Source organism: Acipenser ruthenus, chromosome 2 (assembly GCF_902713425.1).
Source record: "Acipenser ruthenus chromosome 2, fAciRut3.2 maternal haplotype, whole genome shotgun sequence".
Lineage (NCBI taxonomy): Eukaryota > Metazoa > Chordata > Actinopteri > Acipenseriformes > Acipenseridae > Acipenser > Acipenser ruthenus.
The window spans coordinates 24,569,715-24,587,990 of NC_081190.1; the positions used below are offsets into that span (position 1 = coordinate 24,569,715).

Sequence of the window (18,276 nt, forward strand, 5' to 3'; positions counted from 1 at the left end):
CATTTTAATTATTTGTAATATTTTCCTGACACCTGAGAACCCAGCCCTACTGCAGCCCTAACAGCACCCTTTCACCTCCCCTAGCTGTACAATGCACTGAGCAGAGTTGTTTTCTGGTGAAAGGCTCACAGAAGCCCTTATCACAATGAGATTTACGTACTGTGTATATGTACTGTAGATGTTATATATTATGATAACGCTAGGATTAATTCAGTATTATTTATCCTGCTACTTGGTATTAGGTAAGACTGGGAAACAGTGAGCAAACTTACTGTTGCAAATCTCACAAAAGACAAAATGATATAACTGGAAAAAACTATAAATGTTTTCCTTGGTCTACAGAAAACAAAATAAATGTGGCATAATTACAGTGAAGAACCACATAAGATTTCTCTTGAGTTCAGACTGCAGGTCAAGAAGACAAGCTGCAGGCCTTAAACTGAAGTTTTACCAAGAAAAATGGCCAGCACCAATGCAATTTGTTTTTTATTTAACACTGCAGACATAAGGAGAATCCTTGGAAACATTTTTCATGGCAGTGAGATATGCACTTGTCAACATATTTTGTCACCGCAAAGCGGCCCCTGGCAACAGGATCATAAAGATCAATACAAAACTGCAGAATCTCAATATTTTACTTACAGCTGCAAAAATTTCATTTATCTTCTTGTTTTTTACACAAGCTACCATGTTGTATCGCCCAGACACTGCTAGCTAAGCAGAATGCTTTTTGTATTTGCTTCTGCTGGCTTTAAAATAAAATAAAATAAAATAAATAAATGTAAAAATTCTATGAATATCTGACAAAAACTCTGCTTTGTTCTCACAAGAATTGCTGAAGCCTGTGAATTTTATTAATTCTTTCCACCACGACATAAAAATCAAACAATGTCAGGCCTATAAATCACACACGTCTTGCAACCTGGGAAAAAAACGGGTATACTTTGTACACTATCCTTGTAACATTTCATCTCTCAGTTTGGCTTCACTTAACATAAACACTGCTGCACACAAATAAATGTACTAAGACTAAATGACTCGGCTTGCTGCTGAAAGAGCAGGGCTGTTTTTAAGCAATGGGTGGTCTCGGCGGCTTTGAAAAAGGGTGAAATAAGTGTAAGAGTACACCGTTCCTTACAAGCAGGCAGTCGGTTCCAAAACTCGCACAAATCTCTGTGTGCTGAAGTACATCAAAGCGTTTTTTTTTTGCATTTCAGATTATATTTCCCTCGCTGACATGTATTTAGTATTGTGGTTGGATGACTCATAAAGATAACTGCATGGCGTCCCAACACAGTTGAAGCAGAGCACATGCCAATGAACATTATTGTCAGCCCCAAAATAAAAACAAAACGTTCAGCTAAGGGTCAATCAATCATAAAGTTCTTTGAAGAGAATTCCATTTAGATACTGCAAATCATAACATATGGAATTCAAACCAGCTGACTCCAAGTGAGGAGGACATCTATGCACAGTGTAGATGTCTCTGGCACGTTAATGTCCACATTTTGTGTTTGCTTATATATGGGCGCTCAAAAAATTGGATAGAGGTTTTGGAATTTCCCTTTTGGAGATCACATCTATGTTGCTTTTTAATAAAGCTCTTTTAGTATTGAAAACATATCTGCCACATTAAACAGAAAAGAAGGTCGTTATTGAAGGGATCTTATGAATAATGACAATGTATTATAGTCCCTGCCTTATGGTTGCTGTTATATACTTCCATTTATGCAAAATCGTGTCAACAATATTATACCACAGAAAAAAAATCAAACCATATTTACAGACAATGGATGCAGTAAAATGGAAATCTGATGGAACAACCAGCAATGACTAGCACTGGTGTATGCTGGTCACAGCTGGGACTGTGCAGGTTCAGAAGACTAGCGGCAGGTTCAGGAGGTACTTACTGTAAACTGGTCCGAGAAAAAAAAGGTCCATTAAAATGTCTCTCCTGTATAAAAAGACAGCTGTTTGCTGTCCACTCTCCTAAGTAATGCAATTGCTGTAAACCTTGTCTGAGATTTTATATACCTGGCCAGTAAATACTTTTCTCAACTCTTTGCTGGTCACCAGCTAACCAGCAGTTGCTGACAGGGCAACACCTGGGGTGGGTTTGCTGTGTTTTCTCTTACCCTTATTTTTAATGAAGGGGTGTTTAATAGGAATCACACTTTTAATTGATTGATTTTTATTTCAAAGTCCCGCATAAAAGATTAATTCTCAAACTGAATGCAGTAGGGATTCAAAGAAATGCATGCACATGGATTAGGGAGTGGTTAACATGTAGAAAACAGAAAGTACTGATTAGAGGAGAAACCTCAAAATGGAGTGACGTAACCAGTGGTGTACCACAGGGATCAGTATTAGGTCCTCTGCTATTCCTAATCTACATTAATGATTTAGATTCTGGTATAGTAAGCAAACTTGTTAAATTTGCAGACGACACAAAAATAGGAGGCGTGGCAAACACTGTTGCAGCAGCAAAGGTAATTCAAAATGATCTAGACAGCATTCAGAACTGGGCAGACGCATGGCAAAGGATATTGCTGCTCTTGAAAGAGTGCAAAGAAGAGCGACCAGAATTATCCTGGATTTAAAAGGCATGTTGTATGCAGACAGGCTAAAAGAATTTAATCTATTCAGTCTTGAACAAAGAAGACTACGCGGCGATCTGATTCAAGCATTCAAAATCCTAAAAAGTATAGACAATGTCGACCCAGGGGACTTTTTTGACCTGAAAAAAGAAACAAAGACCAGGGGTCACAAATGGAGCTACAATAAAGGGGCATTCAGAACAGAAAATAGGAGGCACTTTTTTACACAGAGAATTGTGAGGGTCTGGAACCAACTCCCCAGTAATGTTGTTGAAGCTGACACCCTGGGATCCTTCAAGAAACTGCTTGATCAGATTCTGGGATCAATAAGCTACTAACAACCAAACGAGCAAGATGGGCTGAATGGCCTCCTCTCGTTTGTAAACTTTCTTATGTTCTTATGTTCTTATGATGCAAATCATTTACTTAAGAGGACAAGTAACCCCTTGCTGGTCTATGAGCTTGAATGACCTATTTGTATACACATTGAGGTTTTCAAATGTGTTATTCTTGTATAATTATCAATGACAGAAACAATTACATTGTAGACTGACCATGGTGGAGGTACTGTGTGACTAAATTATCTCATGCTGTCTCTGATCATTGTGCTTGGCTTGAGATATTTCTTGAGTGAGAGATTTCTTGAGTTTGTACTTGGACTAAGTTTGAGTTTTCACCCACACGATCTTAATGGGACTTCCTCTTCACAAAGGATTCTCTGTGCAGTGCTGTTCAGCTTTTGACATGCTGTGAACCACTAGTGGGTGAAGTAGGCCATCCAAAAACAATACCCTACCTGTATTGAACCACCATCATGTTCTGTTCCCCACAGTGCCTTGCACAGCGGATGTACCTCATCCAGCTAGACTTGCTGGGTTCGCTCCCATCGATAAAGTGCTGTAATGTCCCTTCCTGGTCATATATCTGCAAAACAGTTCAAAAGGTCAAGTAGTTAGACGGAATCATCAGCAATCATTCTCACTGCTGCATCTGTGTCTCTAAGCTGCCCGTCGTGAAATTTATGGCCTTGTGATTTGTCACTGCCTTCAGGAAGAACACAGATTGTAAATTAAGCATTTTTCTACAGAAAGAGATCATCACAATCGCAATTCAACAAGTGTCTTCCAATTGTCCAATCGTGTCCCAATTGTTTTTTTGTTTTTTTTAATTTTTTTAAAGTCTAGTTTTTATTTGTATGGTGTTATTTTTCTTTTCTTCATTGCCTTAATTTGATATTGATATAGGTATAGCTGTAGAACTTTGACGGGCATAAGAAGACAGATCTAAAGGGAAAAGGTTATTGGGGATCAGATACTATACTTTCAATATTATAAGTCACATCCCTATTGGAGCCTATTAGCAGCAACTACACTTATAATTTCACTGAGAGTGTAGATGTTGCACCTAGAATGTCAGTGCCAAATAATTCTAAATGTTTAAACCACAAAAGAATCTACATAAACAGCTTAAATGCGTTAATATCGCTTTGTTCGCGGGCCTGACACAGCAAAGAGCGGGTAGCCACGGAACAATTGTAAAAAATAAAACAGATTCAGAATCAGCATTTCGTGTTATTAGACATGTAAACATGGCATCTTGTGATTTAGAGCTAGTGATTACACACGCTGAGAGTTTTTCATCAATGCTATGAAAAAACTTTATAAAATAAAAGAAAGATGGAAATAACACAAATGAAAACAGTTAGGAAACCTCTGGGTGATAGCTGCCAACACCTGAAACATCTTGAGCAGAACAGAAAAGGAAGAAAGCTTATTCGGGGAGAGGCCTTTTCTTTTATACAAAACTGAAAAGTATAGGTTTCTGTATTTTTATTTTGAATTTTGGGGATCTTAACAGTGGATACACTATGTAACACAATTTTTGTTCCTGGCTAGTAAGTGTTATTTCCTAATTGCTTATGTCTCAAAAGTATAGAAAATGGCTATTATTCCCCACAAACTTTGCTTTTGTGACCAGGACAGTGATATTTTGAAATTTACCTATTTCCAATGAGAAAACGGGCGAATTTGTGTATTTCCGTTCACATAAAGTCAGAAAAAAACAACATATGAATCCAAATTAACATGTATTTATACTAAAGTAATACAAAAATGACTACAAAAGATTTAGAAGTGAGTAGTTTTTCGAGATTTACGATTATACTGTAAATCACTTTCACGAATCAGCCCCCAAATGTAGTCTCCCATCATTATTATTATTTTATTATTATTTATTTCTTAGCAGACGCCCTTATCCAGGGCGACTTACAATTGTTACAAGATATCACATTATACATTATTTCACATTATACAGATATCACATTATTTTTACATACAATTACCCATTTATACAGTTGGGTTTTTACTGGAGCAATCTAGGTGAAGTACCTTGCTCAAGGGTACAACAGCAGTGTCCTCCACTGGGGATTGAACCCACAACCCTACGGTCAAGAGTCCAGAGCCCTAACCACTACTCCACACTGCTGCCCATGTTCTCGTTATACTGTCCTTCATTGACAGCTCATCCAGGAGCCTCAAAGCCGTGCTGCTCCATAATGGTAACAAGTACCTGTCTCTTCCCCTGGCTCACTCGGTGCACCTCAAAGAGGATTACAACAGCATCAAGACCTTGCTGGACGCCTTGAAGTATGATGAGTACGGCTGGGACCCCCGGAAGGTGCTGATGCCACCACTGCACATCAAATTGGGCCTTAAGAAACAATTTGTCAGAGCTCTAGATAAGGAGTCTGCAGCCTTCAAGTACCTTCAAGACTTCTTCCCTAAGTTGTCTGAGGCAAAGGTCAAAGCCGGTGTCTTCGTCGGACCACAGATAAAGAAGATCCTGGAGTGCAATGAATTCCCCAAGAAGCTCACTAGTAAGGAGAAAGCGGCTTGGAACAGCTTTGTCGCAGTGGTTCGGGGCTTCCTGGGCAATCACAAGGCCGAAAACTATGTGGAGCTGGTTGAGACTCTGGTGAAGAACTACGGCACAATGGGCTGTAGGATGTCCCTCAAAGTCCATATCCTTGATGCTCATCTTGATAAATTCAAGGAGAACATGGGAGCGTACTCGGAGGAGCAAGGCAAGCGCTTCCACCAGGATATACTGGACTTTGAACGCCGCTACCAAGGACAGTATAACGAGAACATGATGGGAGACTACATTTGGGGGCTGATTCGTGAAAGTGATTTACAGTATAATCGTAAATCTCGAAAAACTACTCACTTCTAAATCTTTTGTAGTCATTTTTGTATTACTTTAGTATAAATACATGTTAATTTGGATTCATATGTTGTTTTTTTCTGACTTTATGTGAACGGAAATACACAAATTCGCCCGTTTTCTCATTGGAAATAGGTAAATTTCAAAATATCACTGTCCTGGTCACAAAAGCAAAGTTTGTGGGGAATAATAGCCATTTTCTATACTTTTGAGGCATAAGCAATTAGGAAATAACACTTACTACCCAGGAACCAAAAAAAAAAGAAATTGTTACACGGTGATATTAATTGAGAAAATTCATTACGGTTTTCACAGACCCTGATTAGCACTAATCTTGGACTACCTTACCTATTGTTAGATAACAATGCACCTACAGTATGGTAACATTTGGGGTTTGTGAAACTAGCTGTAAATGAATGACATAGGGTCCTTATTGATTAACAAATACTTAATTGATTTGTATGATTTCACAGTCTCGTGCAAAATACAGAGAGCAATGGTTTACACTGTTTTTAAAGAAACTGAAAAGACAGCCAGACTGACAGTGGTGGCATGACTTGTACTGGACCCATCATTTGTCTTATGGGTATATATCTTCAGCATAGTCTTAACAGGGTGTGGGTAGAGATATGTTATGAGGAAACATATTTCATTAATGAAACATTTCACTAACAAAAAATAAATAAAAAGATGTTGTGGAAGAAAATCACATTCTGGCAGCCTGTGGTTATATTTAACAGTAATAGCTTCATTCTTAAGCTTGTGTAGAGAAGCAGGTTGAGATTTGGTGTGTTGAAATGGGTAGATGCAGTTACCTATTTTAGGATGCCACCTGGGATTTACCCATGACCCCCAGAATACAGGTTGTGAATCTCTGTAACTGTCCATTTATTAGTTGCTCTATACCATATAATATGTTTCTCAATTAACATAGCATTATTTTGTTGAGAATTAATACAATGGCTGAGTTTACATGTGTTGTTATTGAAGTAGTGATGCGTGTGAACGTTTGGGAGGAAAACTCAGAATCAGGTTTGTGGTCGAAAAAAACGGCCACAGAGAGGGATAGGGTACAAATCTCATTTACCCCTGACCATGAAACACAGGAAATTGACACCAATTTTCACATGGAAACCCGCATTTCACATGAAAACGTCCACTGCTTCCAATCCAGACAGCCTTGGGAGCATACGTGGAAGGTGTCTGGCACAGATCTCTATAACCCTTTGTCTCTGCCGGTTTTCAGCCATGGTGAGCTGCAATACCTGGGTTGGACAGCTGCATTTTATACACCTCCAAGTTAATTATCAAATTGTATCTTAATGAAACGGGAGATAAAGTATTTTAAATTATATTTACTGCTAACGACAATCTGTTAAAGCAGTTACAATGTTGTATCCTTATCACTTCTCCCCTTCCTCTCACCTTCACTGGGGTCCTGAGCAATTATGCCATTCAATTTTATATACAGTAAACATCCATATGGATTATTTATTTATTTATTTTTAAATGTAGTAGTCGACCAATAGCTCTTTTTTTTATCATTTTCTCCCAATTTAGAATAGCCAATTATTTTTAGGCTCAGCTCACCGCTACCACCCCCCGCGCTGACTCGGGAGGGCAAAGACGAACGCACGCTGTCCTCCGAAGCATGTGCCGTCAGCCAACCGCTTCTTTTCACACTGCAGACCCACCATGCATCCACCTCAGACCTACAGTGTCGGAGGACAACGCAGCTCTGGGCAGCTTACAGGCAGACCCGCAGGTGCCCGAACAGACTACAGGCCACCCTGGCTGACCTAAGCCCTCCCCACCCCCAGGGCGGCGCTCGGCCAGTTGTGTGCCGCCCCCTGGGAGCTCCCGTCTACGGTCGACAGTGGAATAGCCTGGACTCGAAGCGGCGATGTCCAGGCTATAGGGCGCATTCTGCTCTCCACACGGAGCGCCTTTACCGGATGCACCACTCAGGAGCCCCTACATATGGATTCTGACCTCCAGACTTTGTATAATCAAGGGCTCTGACCAAAAGAGGTCTTCTATATTCAATTATAAGGGCCTAGAACCAATATCAATATGCTCATCTATTTGAATACAACACATTGTTAACATGATTTGGAGTGGTGGACAATTGTGCTAAAAACGAATATTTAGTTAATCATGTAACACTAAAGGAAAGGCATATATCTGAGGCTTGTACAGTCTCTTTCAAAGTTACAATCGTAAGAATGTAAGCAATGTATTGTCATTTCCATAGTGCAAGGCAATCCAAGACAGAACTCAAGTAGATATGTAAATACTATGATACTGTTGACATAGGGACCTAAAAGAAAACAAAAACATTCATTTTTAATTTGAGTTATTTAACCAGAAAAATCCCTTATAATGCACCATCATTTTATTTATGGGTTATATAATAATTCAACTACGTACAATGCTAAGGGCATTAGATTAAATAATTTGACTTTAAAACTGGTATTGTTTTGTATTTTGAAAGCTATTTAAATATTTAAACAGTTTTTTTTTTTTTTTTTTACTACCAACCTGGACATTGTTGGTATATTCGTGAACCACCTGCAGATGAGCAGCTGTTTCCTTTTACACTTTCAGTAACCTAGGAGGGGAGGGGAAACCCTTAATGACTTCCACACATTGTTCACCGTCATGTGTACGGGATACAAATCCAGCCTGTGCTAATCAAGTCACACCTGAAACTGGCTCAGAACTCTCATGAGTAGCTGCTGCTCAGAAAGCATGGCAGGCATTTACTTTACTAGCAACATTAAACTTTTACTTGAACATGTCTTTCAATCAACTCATGACATAAAGATGTCATGTTGAATTGTTATAAACATTAAATGATTTGTTACACTTACAGATAATGGCCACAAATTCATTTAAAATAGCTGTTATTACTATGGTGGTCCACAGTACTTTCGTTCATTTTAAACTTGTGGCCATCTCATTGGAAAACATAAGGTATTCCATTATTACTCATGTGTAATTCAATGGGAATTTACAGTGCCTTGCGAAAGTATTCGGCCCCCTTGAACTTTGCGACCTTTTGCCACATTTCAGGCTTCAAACATAAAGATATGAAACTGTAATTTTTTGTGAAGAATCAACAACAAGTGGGACACAATCATGAAGTGGAACGAAATTTATTGGATATTTCAAACTTTTTTAACAAATAAAAAACTGAAAAATTGGGCGTGCAAAATTATTCAGCCCCCTTAAGTTAATACTTTGTAGCGCCACCTTTTGCTGCGATTACAGCTGTAAGTCGCTTGGGGTATGTCTCTATCAGTTTTGCACATCGAGAGACTGAAATTTTTGCCCATTCCTCCTTGCAAAACAGCTCGAGCTCAGTGAGGTTGGATGGAGAGCATTTGTGAACAGCAGTTTTCAGTTCTTTCCACAGATTCTCGATTGGATTCAGGTCTGGACTTTGACTTGGCCATTCTAACACCTGGATATGTTTATTTGTGAACCATTCCATTGTAGATTTTGCTTTATGTTTTGGATCATTGTCTTGTTGGAAGACAAATCTCCGTCCCAGTCTCAGGTCTTTTGCAGACTCCATCAGGTTTTCTTCCAGAATGGTCCTGTATTTGGCTCCATCCATCTTCCCATCAATTTTAACCATCTTCCCTGTCCCTGCTGAAGAAAAGCAGGCCCAAACCATGATGCTGCCACCACCATGTTTGACAGTGGGGATGGTGTGTTCAGGGTGATGAGCTGTGTTGCTTTTACGCCAAACATAACGTTTTGCATTGTTGCCAAAAAGTTCGATTTTGGTTTCATCTGACCAGAGCACCTTCTTCCACATGTTTGGTGTGTCTCCCAGGTGGCTTGTGGCAAACTGTAAACGACACTTTTTATGGATATCTTTAAGAAATGGCTTTCTTCTTGCCACTCTTCCATAAAGACCAGATTTGTGCAGTATACGACTGATTGTTGTCCTATGGACAGAGTCTCCCACCTCAGCTGTAGATCTCTGCAGTTCATCCAGAGTGATCATGGGCCTCTTGGCTGCATCTCTGATCAGTCTTCTCCTTGTATGAGCTGAAGGTTTAGAGGGACGGCCAGGTCTTGGTAGATTTGCAGTGGTCTGATACTCCTTCCATTTCAATATTATCGCTTGCACAGTGCTCCTTGGGATGTTTAAAGCTTGGGAAATCTTTTTGTATCCAAATCCGGCTTTAAACTTCTCCACAACAGTATCTCGGACCTGCCTGGTGTGTTCCTTGTTCTTCATGATGCTCTCTGCGCTTTAAACGGACCTCTGAGACTATCACAGTGCAGGTGCATTTATACGGAGACTTGATTACACACAGGTGGATTCTATTTATCATCATTAGTCATTTAGGTCAACATTGGATCATTCAGAGATCCTCACTGAACTTCTGGAGAGAGTTTGCTGCACTGAAAGTAAAGGGGCTGAATAATTTTGCACGCCCAATTTTTCAGTTTTTTATTTGTTAAAAAAGTTTGAAATATCCAATAAATTTCGTTCCACTTCATGATTGTGTCCCACTTGTTGTTGATTCTTCACAAAAAATTACAGTTTCATATCTTTATGTTTGAAGCCTGAAATGTGGCAAAAGGTTGCAAAGTTCAAGGGGGCCGAATACTTTCGCAAGGCACTGTATATGAATTTGTAGACATATCTTTAAACAGTTACCAAATCATTTAACCCAAGTAAGATCTACTTATTTGTTCTTACATTACAGTAAACATTCCTGGTTCCCATGCACCCAGTGGTATGAGATACATTATTATTATTATTATTATTATTATTATTATTTATTTCTTAGCTGACGCCCTTATCCAGGGCGACTTACAATTGTTACAAGATATCACATTATTTTTACATACAATTACCCATTTATACAGTTGGGTTTTTTTTTTTTTTACTGGAGCAATCTAGGTAAAGTACCTTGCTCAAGGGTACAGCAGCAGTGTCCCCACCGGGATTTGAACCCACGACCCTCCGGTCAAGAGTCCAGAGCCCTAACCACTACTCCACACTGCTGCCAGCTACATTGATCCTGATCTTTAATGTAGCATTTTAAACACATTCAATCTGCATTCTATTTGTAGTAATAACAATTTAAAGACCTAAATAGTTCTAAAAAAGACTGTCCATTAAAATTAACCCTGTAAATACTGATTACAAAATTATCCTACACATTCCTTGAGCGATAACAACTTTTTGCAGGGCTATGTCGTTGGATAAGATATTAGCAACAGGAGCACACAAGCACCTAGTGGGTGGAGGTGTCTCTTGTTCACCGTCAATATCTCACTTATCTCCAAGGGCGGCAGGGGCCATCACTAGAAAGTGGACCATCAATCAATCTGTGGTCTTCTTCAGACATGTCACGGCAGCTGATCAGAGGGAGACGTTGGGGGAATCAGCTTTTCATTATCAGGACTTGGTCTGTGATTAGAACAAGCCACTGAACCTTTTACTTTTCACTTGGAAAAAACGTATCCACTGGAAAAAAAGTCCTGACAGTTCATTCATTTTGCTCTGCTGCGGAGCCAGACGCTGTTTGACTGGTGGGTCCCACCCTCTTTGATGTTGTACTCTTTCGAGAGTACCCTGCTGTGAAAAAAATCCTATCCTCCTGAATTAGAGAGAAATATTTCTGCACCCAGCTGCTAAATGTGACATGTTTGCCATTTTTCAGTTTACTGGCTCGATGCCAGCTTTTTTTTTTTTTTTTGCTCCTGTCCTGTCTCTCACTGTCTTCATAGCAACAGCATCCATTATTTGCTGGCCCAATCAAATATATTCTCTATGAAGATCAAAGAACGGTGACTTTTTTCAGAGCAATATTCAAGCTGTGAACCGGTTCTATTCGGTTCATCTGGATCTTGTTTCCGTATCAGCATTGAAGTATATACTGTACTATGTTGAAATGTCTTTATTACACATAGCTCCTGTAAATAGGCTAGTAAAGGAAGACATTACACAAAATAGGAATAGATTGTCACCTACCTGTGTTGTTTCTAAATGCAGTTTATTGACATATAGGCAGAAATGCTATACAGCTGTTTGTTATACTGCATTCAAATGATATTAACACTATTATTATTTATTTCTTAGCAGACGCCCTTATCCAGGGTGACTTACAATTGTTACAAGATATCACATTATTTTTACATACAATTACCCATTTATACAGTTGGGTTTTTTACTGGAGTAATCTAGGTAAAGTATCTTGCTCAAGGGTACAGCAGCAGTGTCCCCCACCTGGGATTGAACCCACGACCCTCTGGTCAAGAGTCCAGAGCCCTAACCACTACTCCACACTATTCTGCTGCCATAGCAATTACTGCTATTCAAGAATTTACCACATGCTCATGAGTAGATACGATTTTCTGTTGTTATACTGTATATAGTTTTGTTTCTAATAAAAAGTATTTAGCTCAAACATAACAAGAAGACTGCTAATAATACATAAATCAAACTGTGCTCAGCGTGAACACTGAAGTGTAAAAACGTTCATTTTCAATAATATTCTAGTCATATTTTATATATCATCTAACATAAAAGTCCTTTATACATCCTGATAGAAAAAAAAGGTATTCAAAGGAGCTGAACCAAGGAAGTGTCAAATGATGGGCTGTTAATAAAAAAGGGTAAAAGCTAACTCCTAAATACTGGTCAACACAGAATATAATTGCTTTCATGATTAAACTGCTGTACACAAATGCACCAAACTAGCAGAAATAGTTCCTCTGGGGATGGAGATGTTATTGTATAAGTGAACGACATTTCTTTAAGCCGTAAGATCAAGAGCTCACTGCACTGATATTACCTAACTCAAAGTGCATTACAGTTCATAGAATTCTGCATGTGATCGTGACAACTGTATGCAACTCAGTAACAAAGAACATTACGAAGCATTGCAGGAAATGAGTACCAAACACACTTACCATGGGAAAAAAAGAAATGTATTGAGTAAATGACATCCAAAAAATAACATTTCTAAACAGGATCCACATGTTTGTCAGTTTACAGATTTTAGAATGTAAAACAACACTCGTATATGTGGAGCAGTTACTTGGTTATAGTACTACAACTGTAGCAGACAAAAGCATTACTGCCTAGTAATATTTAAACACAGCCTCCTAGTACACAACTCATTACAAAATACTTCTAAGCGTGATGAATACGGACTGTATTCCTCAAACTGTCTAGCAGTGTAGGAGATAGTCAACTTGTTTAATTAAATTGGTAAAACAGTATGTATCAATACTGTAGCTAAGTTTTCAGCGGTAGCACCATAGTAAATGATCTGAGATCAAATTTAAATTCTGCCATAAAACAAATGTCAGATAAGCATTTATCTGCTAAGCATTTGTAATGAAAACAGAGATTATTTTAAGTGAATAACAAAAGAGTATTAAGCCAAAATAAGATATATTAAAATCTCTTAATAATTCTTGGGGTCAGAAAACATAGACCTTTTTTAATGTTTCTGATGACAGAAAAGCATGTGGTTGTCCTTTTGATGCTCAAAGCAATAGACTTATGAACGTGAATGTAATAAAATATGGTATTAATATAGAAAAGTATCATATTACTTAACACATATAATATGTCCTAACCATAGCTTTATCCAGGCCAGTTTTCCAAAGAAAATAGCTACAGTTCATCATAGAAACCTGAACTTTGTCTGACCTTTATGAATGAATTTTAAAATTGAGAACAAATGTTAAAACAGAATGAATATATATATATATATATATATATATATATATATATATATATATATATATATATATATATATATATATATACACATAAATATAGAACCCATTGTCACTGTATCCATTACAGAGACTCATAAAACGACATTCTTCAAAGACTATGACATTCCTAATCAATGCTATTAATTAACTATTCTTTAAGCAAGCATGTTATATACACCAACCATCAGTGATTCTGAGTGGACTCGAATTTCATGCAATCAAAAAAAAACAAACACATATCATACTTTCGTATCCTATTAAATAATATTAACAGAAAATAAATAATCCCCAATTCAACATATAATCAAAAACACAAGAAACAGGTATTTGTGATAATGGGGTCTATTTCAATGATCCAAATAGCTGCAAGTCTAAAAAACATAGCTCTTTAACTCAATAATAATCTTGCTGGAGTTTCCCCTAAATGGGGATTTACTGACCCAGTTAAAAACAAAAAAAAAATCCTATAAATAACTCCTAAAAATAACTCTGTATGTTTCTACACAATGCTGGTATTGTGTTTTTATAGTCATGCCCATATTGTCCTGGCCTTCCCACCTTTACAGTTCCAGTAGGTCATAATTGCTATGACACAGCTAGCCAGTACTGTGCTTGCAAGTTTCTCTAAGGGCATCACCCAGCCCTGGTCCTGATATTCTTTAATACAACTTTGCCAAGGATAATTTGTCCAATGCTACAGTTTGACACAAAGCGCCACCTCTACAGTATCTTCCAGGTTCTGTGTGGCGCTCAGGTCTTGCAAGCAGTCACTGTCCCACCCCCCAGCATGCTTTGAAGTATAAAGTGTGTGGATCAGGTCTACAGGATATACTGGATTTCACACAGCAAGTCAAGCTGGGAATCCTACACACAATCTCAAGCATAAAAACCACGTGTTTACTAGCATGATAATGCTTTGTGGAGCCTATTTTTTTTTATGTAACCACAAAAACCATGTTGCCTGCAATGTTTTTATTTTATTTTATTCAGATTTGAATGATAATGTAAAACCCTAGAGGGGTCAAATTACCCTCACGTGTCGAAAAAGTAACCACATAACCTACTTAATGTCAAAAAACTTGAAGATAGGACTTAGAAAAACAGAAATCCGTTCAATTAAACATTCTTACAAGACACGGTTCTCCACATATTATTACAGTAGAAACTATCCAGAAAGAAAACAGCACTAATTTAATTATAACTGTACACTTATCAGAGTGGCAGGTCAGGAGGTTACTCATGCATTCAGTGAACCACTGAAACGGCCAATTTGACTAAACGGTCTCCAGTAACTGTATTGGCTCTCTTTCCCTGGCCTCTTGAAGACGTAATATATTGCAAAACACCCAAGAAACATTACCAAGACAATTTAGAAAATAGGACTGCTTCAGTCTAAGCAAGTCCCTGTGTTAATACTCTATAAAAAAAACATTTAAATAGTTTTTTTAGTTTCTCTGACAGGAAAACCATAACAGATCACACCACCCTTGACTCCAGAACTGTACATCATCCTGTCAATATGTAAACAAACACATAATGGCTTGTATTTTTACAGATTCTGTAAATATCAGATGTAATTTATCACTCGAGTTAACCATAGTGACAGGAGGAGATCTGGATAGTATTTTACTTTATTTTAAAAGACTGCTATGAAAAGCTGGAAAAAAAACGGAATAAAAACAAGCTAAACTAGCTGCTGGAGCGCTAAACTCCTGTCTTGTCTTTAAGTTTCTATTTCTTTTTATTCAGATTTTCCAGTAAAAATGTTGAGTTAATGCACAAATGTAAGTAACACATTATGACTAAATACAGATATTATTATGAAGCCGAATTTTTATAAATAGTTTACAGTATAGTATGCCACAATTTATTTAAATAATTGTTTGAAAGTCTTAATGTGAAATGCTTTTATGTATGATATTATACAATACACACACACATCCTATATAAAGTATACATTTAAAAAAACATAACCCTAACCCTACATGGTAGCACTGAACCCATGGTGAGTTACTGAAGTAAAGCCTCTTAGTTCATGAATAATACAAAAATTAAATGGTAAAGTGCCATCTTTATTACTACAACATACACATTTACTACAGTAGCTTTTAATAATGGAACACACAGCAGAGTTATGTACAGCATGATAGTTTACCCTCAAACAAGATTTATACCGTTGCCTTTTGTCTCAACTGAAACTCAATACCACTGGTTCGAAGCTATGTTATGGTTAAAACAATTGACACTCGCTGCTCCTAATTAAATTATGTGCATACAATGCCCCTTTTATATAATTTGCTAAATAATTAACAAAAGCAAGTTACCAACTGTCAGTTTGTAAGTTAGGACTTTAAAAGCATATTATTGAGTCTGCATCTCTAATCAAATAAATATTTACCACTGTGATTTGCTGAAATTATTTACCTTTCAATATTAATCACAATGAGAAGATAAAGTGCTGGCTAAAACAAATCTTCCAGTCATCAGGAAACAAATTATAGTGTGGCTGAAAAAAATCTTTTCAAACTGACTATGCAGAGTGGCTTGCCTCTCACGAGTCCCAGCTGTCATATCAATAACCTGCCTTTTTATTATTAATTTCTAAGCATACCTGACCTTGAGATGTCTGCGAAAGCTAAACAACCTTTTGTAGAACGGCATCCTACTTTATCATGGAGGGACATTGTATATTGGAGGTGAACCCTGTCAATTGCCATTGCTGAAATCTGTCTATACCACACTGAAACGATCAATTTTGTAAATGATTGCAATAATCAAGGAAATTGCCTAATTTATAAATCCTTGCATACAGCATTTTAATGGATCCCCTTACTTACTGCTGATGTCCTAAAAGCTAAATGAGTTGTTGTCCTGGCTGTCACTGCACAGAATGATATGGGTGGTCAACCTTAAATGAAACTAAAGGTCATGGATATCGGAGCATCCAAACACCCACTGGACACGCTGCCTTCGCTGCATGAGGTTATTAACCCTATAACACTGTCCAGCATTTCTGTTGCACTTCATCAGCATCAAGTGCATTGAAGTAAATCGGAATATGTTTAAAAATCAGACCGTTTTTTTTTTGTTTAAAGAAGAATCCAGGAATTTCCTTTTCAGAACTGCAGGGTCGTGCCAATGTATTTGTTTTCCTATGACAGTGTAATGCTTCAACATTTAAAATAAAAAAGGGTACCATAAAGCTTGTGGAGTCTTCTAATATGCAGTGCATGGTTGCAAACAGATACAAAAAAAAAAGTTTCACCCTAAAATTAGGAACAGATAGAAAATGGAGTAAAAATATATTTTTTGATTTACTACTAAACACTGATAAAAACACTCCCAAAACAACACATAATGAAACAATGAACCCTGGAAATGCTTTTTTAGTTCGTTTTTCTTTTATATTGAGGAGGGTTTGTACGCTTTCTTGAATACCAAACCTTATTTAATAATCAATAGCAGCTTAAAACCCTTTAAATGAAGCACAAGTTAATGTTTTGTGTATCTGCCCTAGTGAATACAATATGTACATTGCTCCTTTAAGGGTGGCAAGCCTGACTGGCACATTGTGCTTTTACATAAAGACCAAGACATTTATTTATGCAATTCAAATCAGGATATATCACACACATATTTACATTCCAGTAGCATCCTGGTGGTGGCAGCAGTGATGCAAACTGTTAAAGCACATTGGTAAACTGTATCTAGTGTAGTTTATATTTTTTTAAAAGAAGAAGGATCCATAATGAATTAAAACAATATGTTCAATTAAAAAGCAATCACTGGTTGCCTTAGACAGTGTTTGAGAGTGCTGGCATGGGGAACTCCAGATGCAGTGAGATGCCAGCTATAGTTTACAGGACCTGTGTTATGGTCACAAAAAGAAGTGCATAATATAGCTTCTCAGTTTTTAATCGAGGCAAAAGAATGGTAAACCTTAAAGATTGGAGCTAATTCCCCCTGTTGATGAGACTGCACCAGCAATCAATGAAATGCTCTGTTTAACGTTCAAAAGCAGCCATCTGAAATCAGTGCAAAAGGCAAAGTGATGGATTCCACACAGTAATCATACTGCCTGTCTGGCAGCAACGCTGAATAGTACACCTAGTTTACTGTATGTTGAGGAAGCACTTCTCTGACAGATTACATATCCTTTATCAAGGATGTATTTCTTACTTCTGTAGACAAAACCAAAGAATGCCAGGCTGTAAATCCAGCTGATTAGAAAGCCCTGAACAACCATGACAAGACGACCACCCTGGGGTGGAGAACCAAATGCTGTATATCAGAAGCCTGTACAAATAACCAATCTTTCATCCTTGAGATTCTCCTTCTATCTCATTTCTGATAGCAACCATGTTTTACAAAAAAAAGTATTTGCTCAGTTTCTTGTGTTGTAATTTTCAATATATGTTATACGTGGGATTAGCTTTTAGCAAACAGCACATAAATAATATATATTGAAGTGTTGTCGTCATGCAAACTTGTGTGTGTGTGTGTGTGTGTGTTTATCCTTCGTGAAGTCGTTTGTTACACAATGAAAGTAAACCATTTGGTAGTCCATGGAAGTTGGATTTACAATGCTTTTCAATGACAGGTAAAGCTTAAGTGAACCTACATTTAGACACCGGTGCGAATAAATGTAAATTACAGCCAGGGGGTTTCTTGCCTTCATGTTTACTTTTCCTAT

At 37.6% G+C, this 18,276-nt stretch overlaps 1 protein-coding gene across 2 annotated transcripts in view; it reads right to left on the reverse strand.

The window, feature by feature from the left end:
* LOC117962511 (putative histone-lysine N-methyltransferase PRDM6) overlaps positions 1-18,276 on the reverse strand; it is a 46,199-nt gene that overhangs the window by 15,704 nt on the left and 12,219 nt on the right. For both annotated transcript variants that reach the window (XM_034903546.2, XM_034014175.3), the window contains exon 4: positions 3,394-3,521. In XM_034903546.2, coding sequence (XP_034759437.1) covers positions 3,394-3,521 — 128 coding nt within the window. The remainder of the gene's footprint in view (positions 1-3,393; positions 3,522-18,276) is intronic.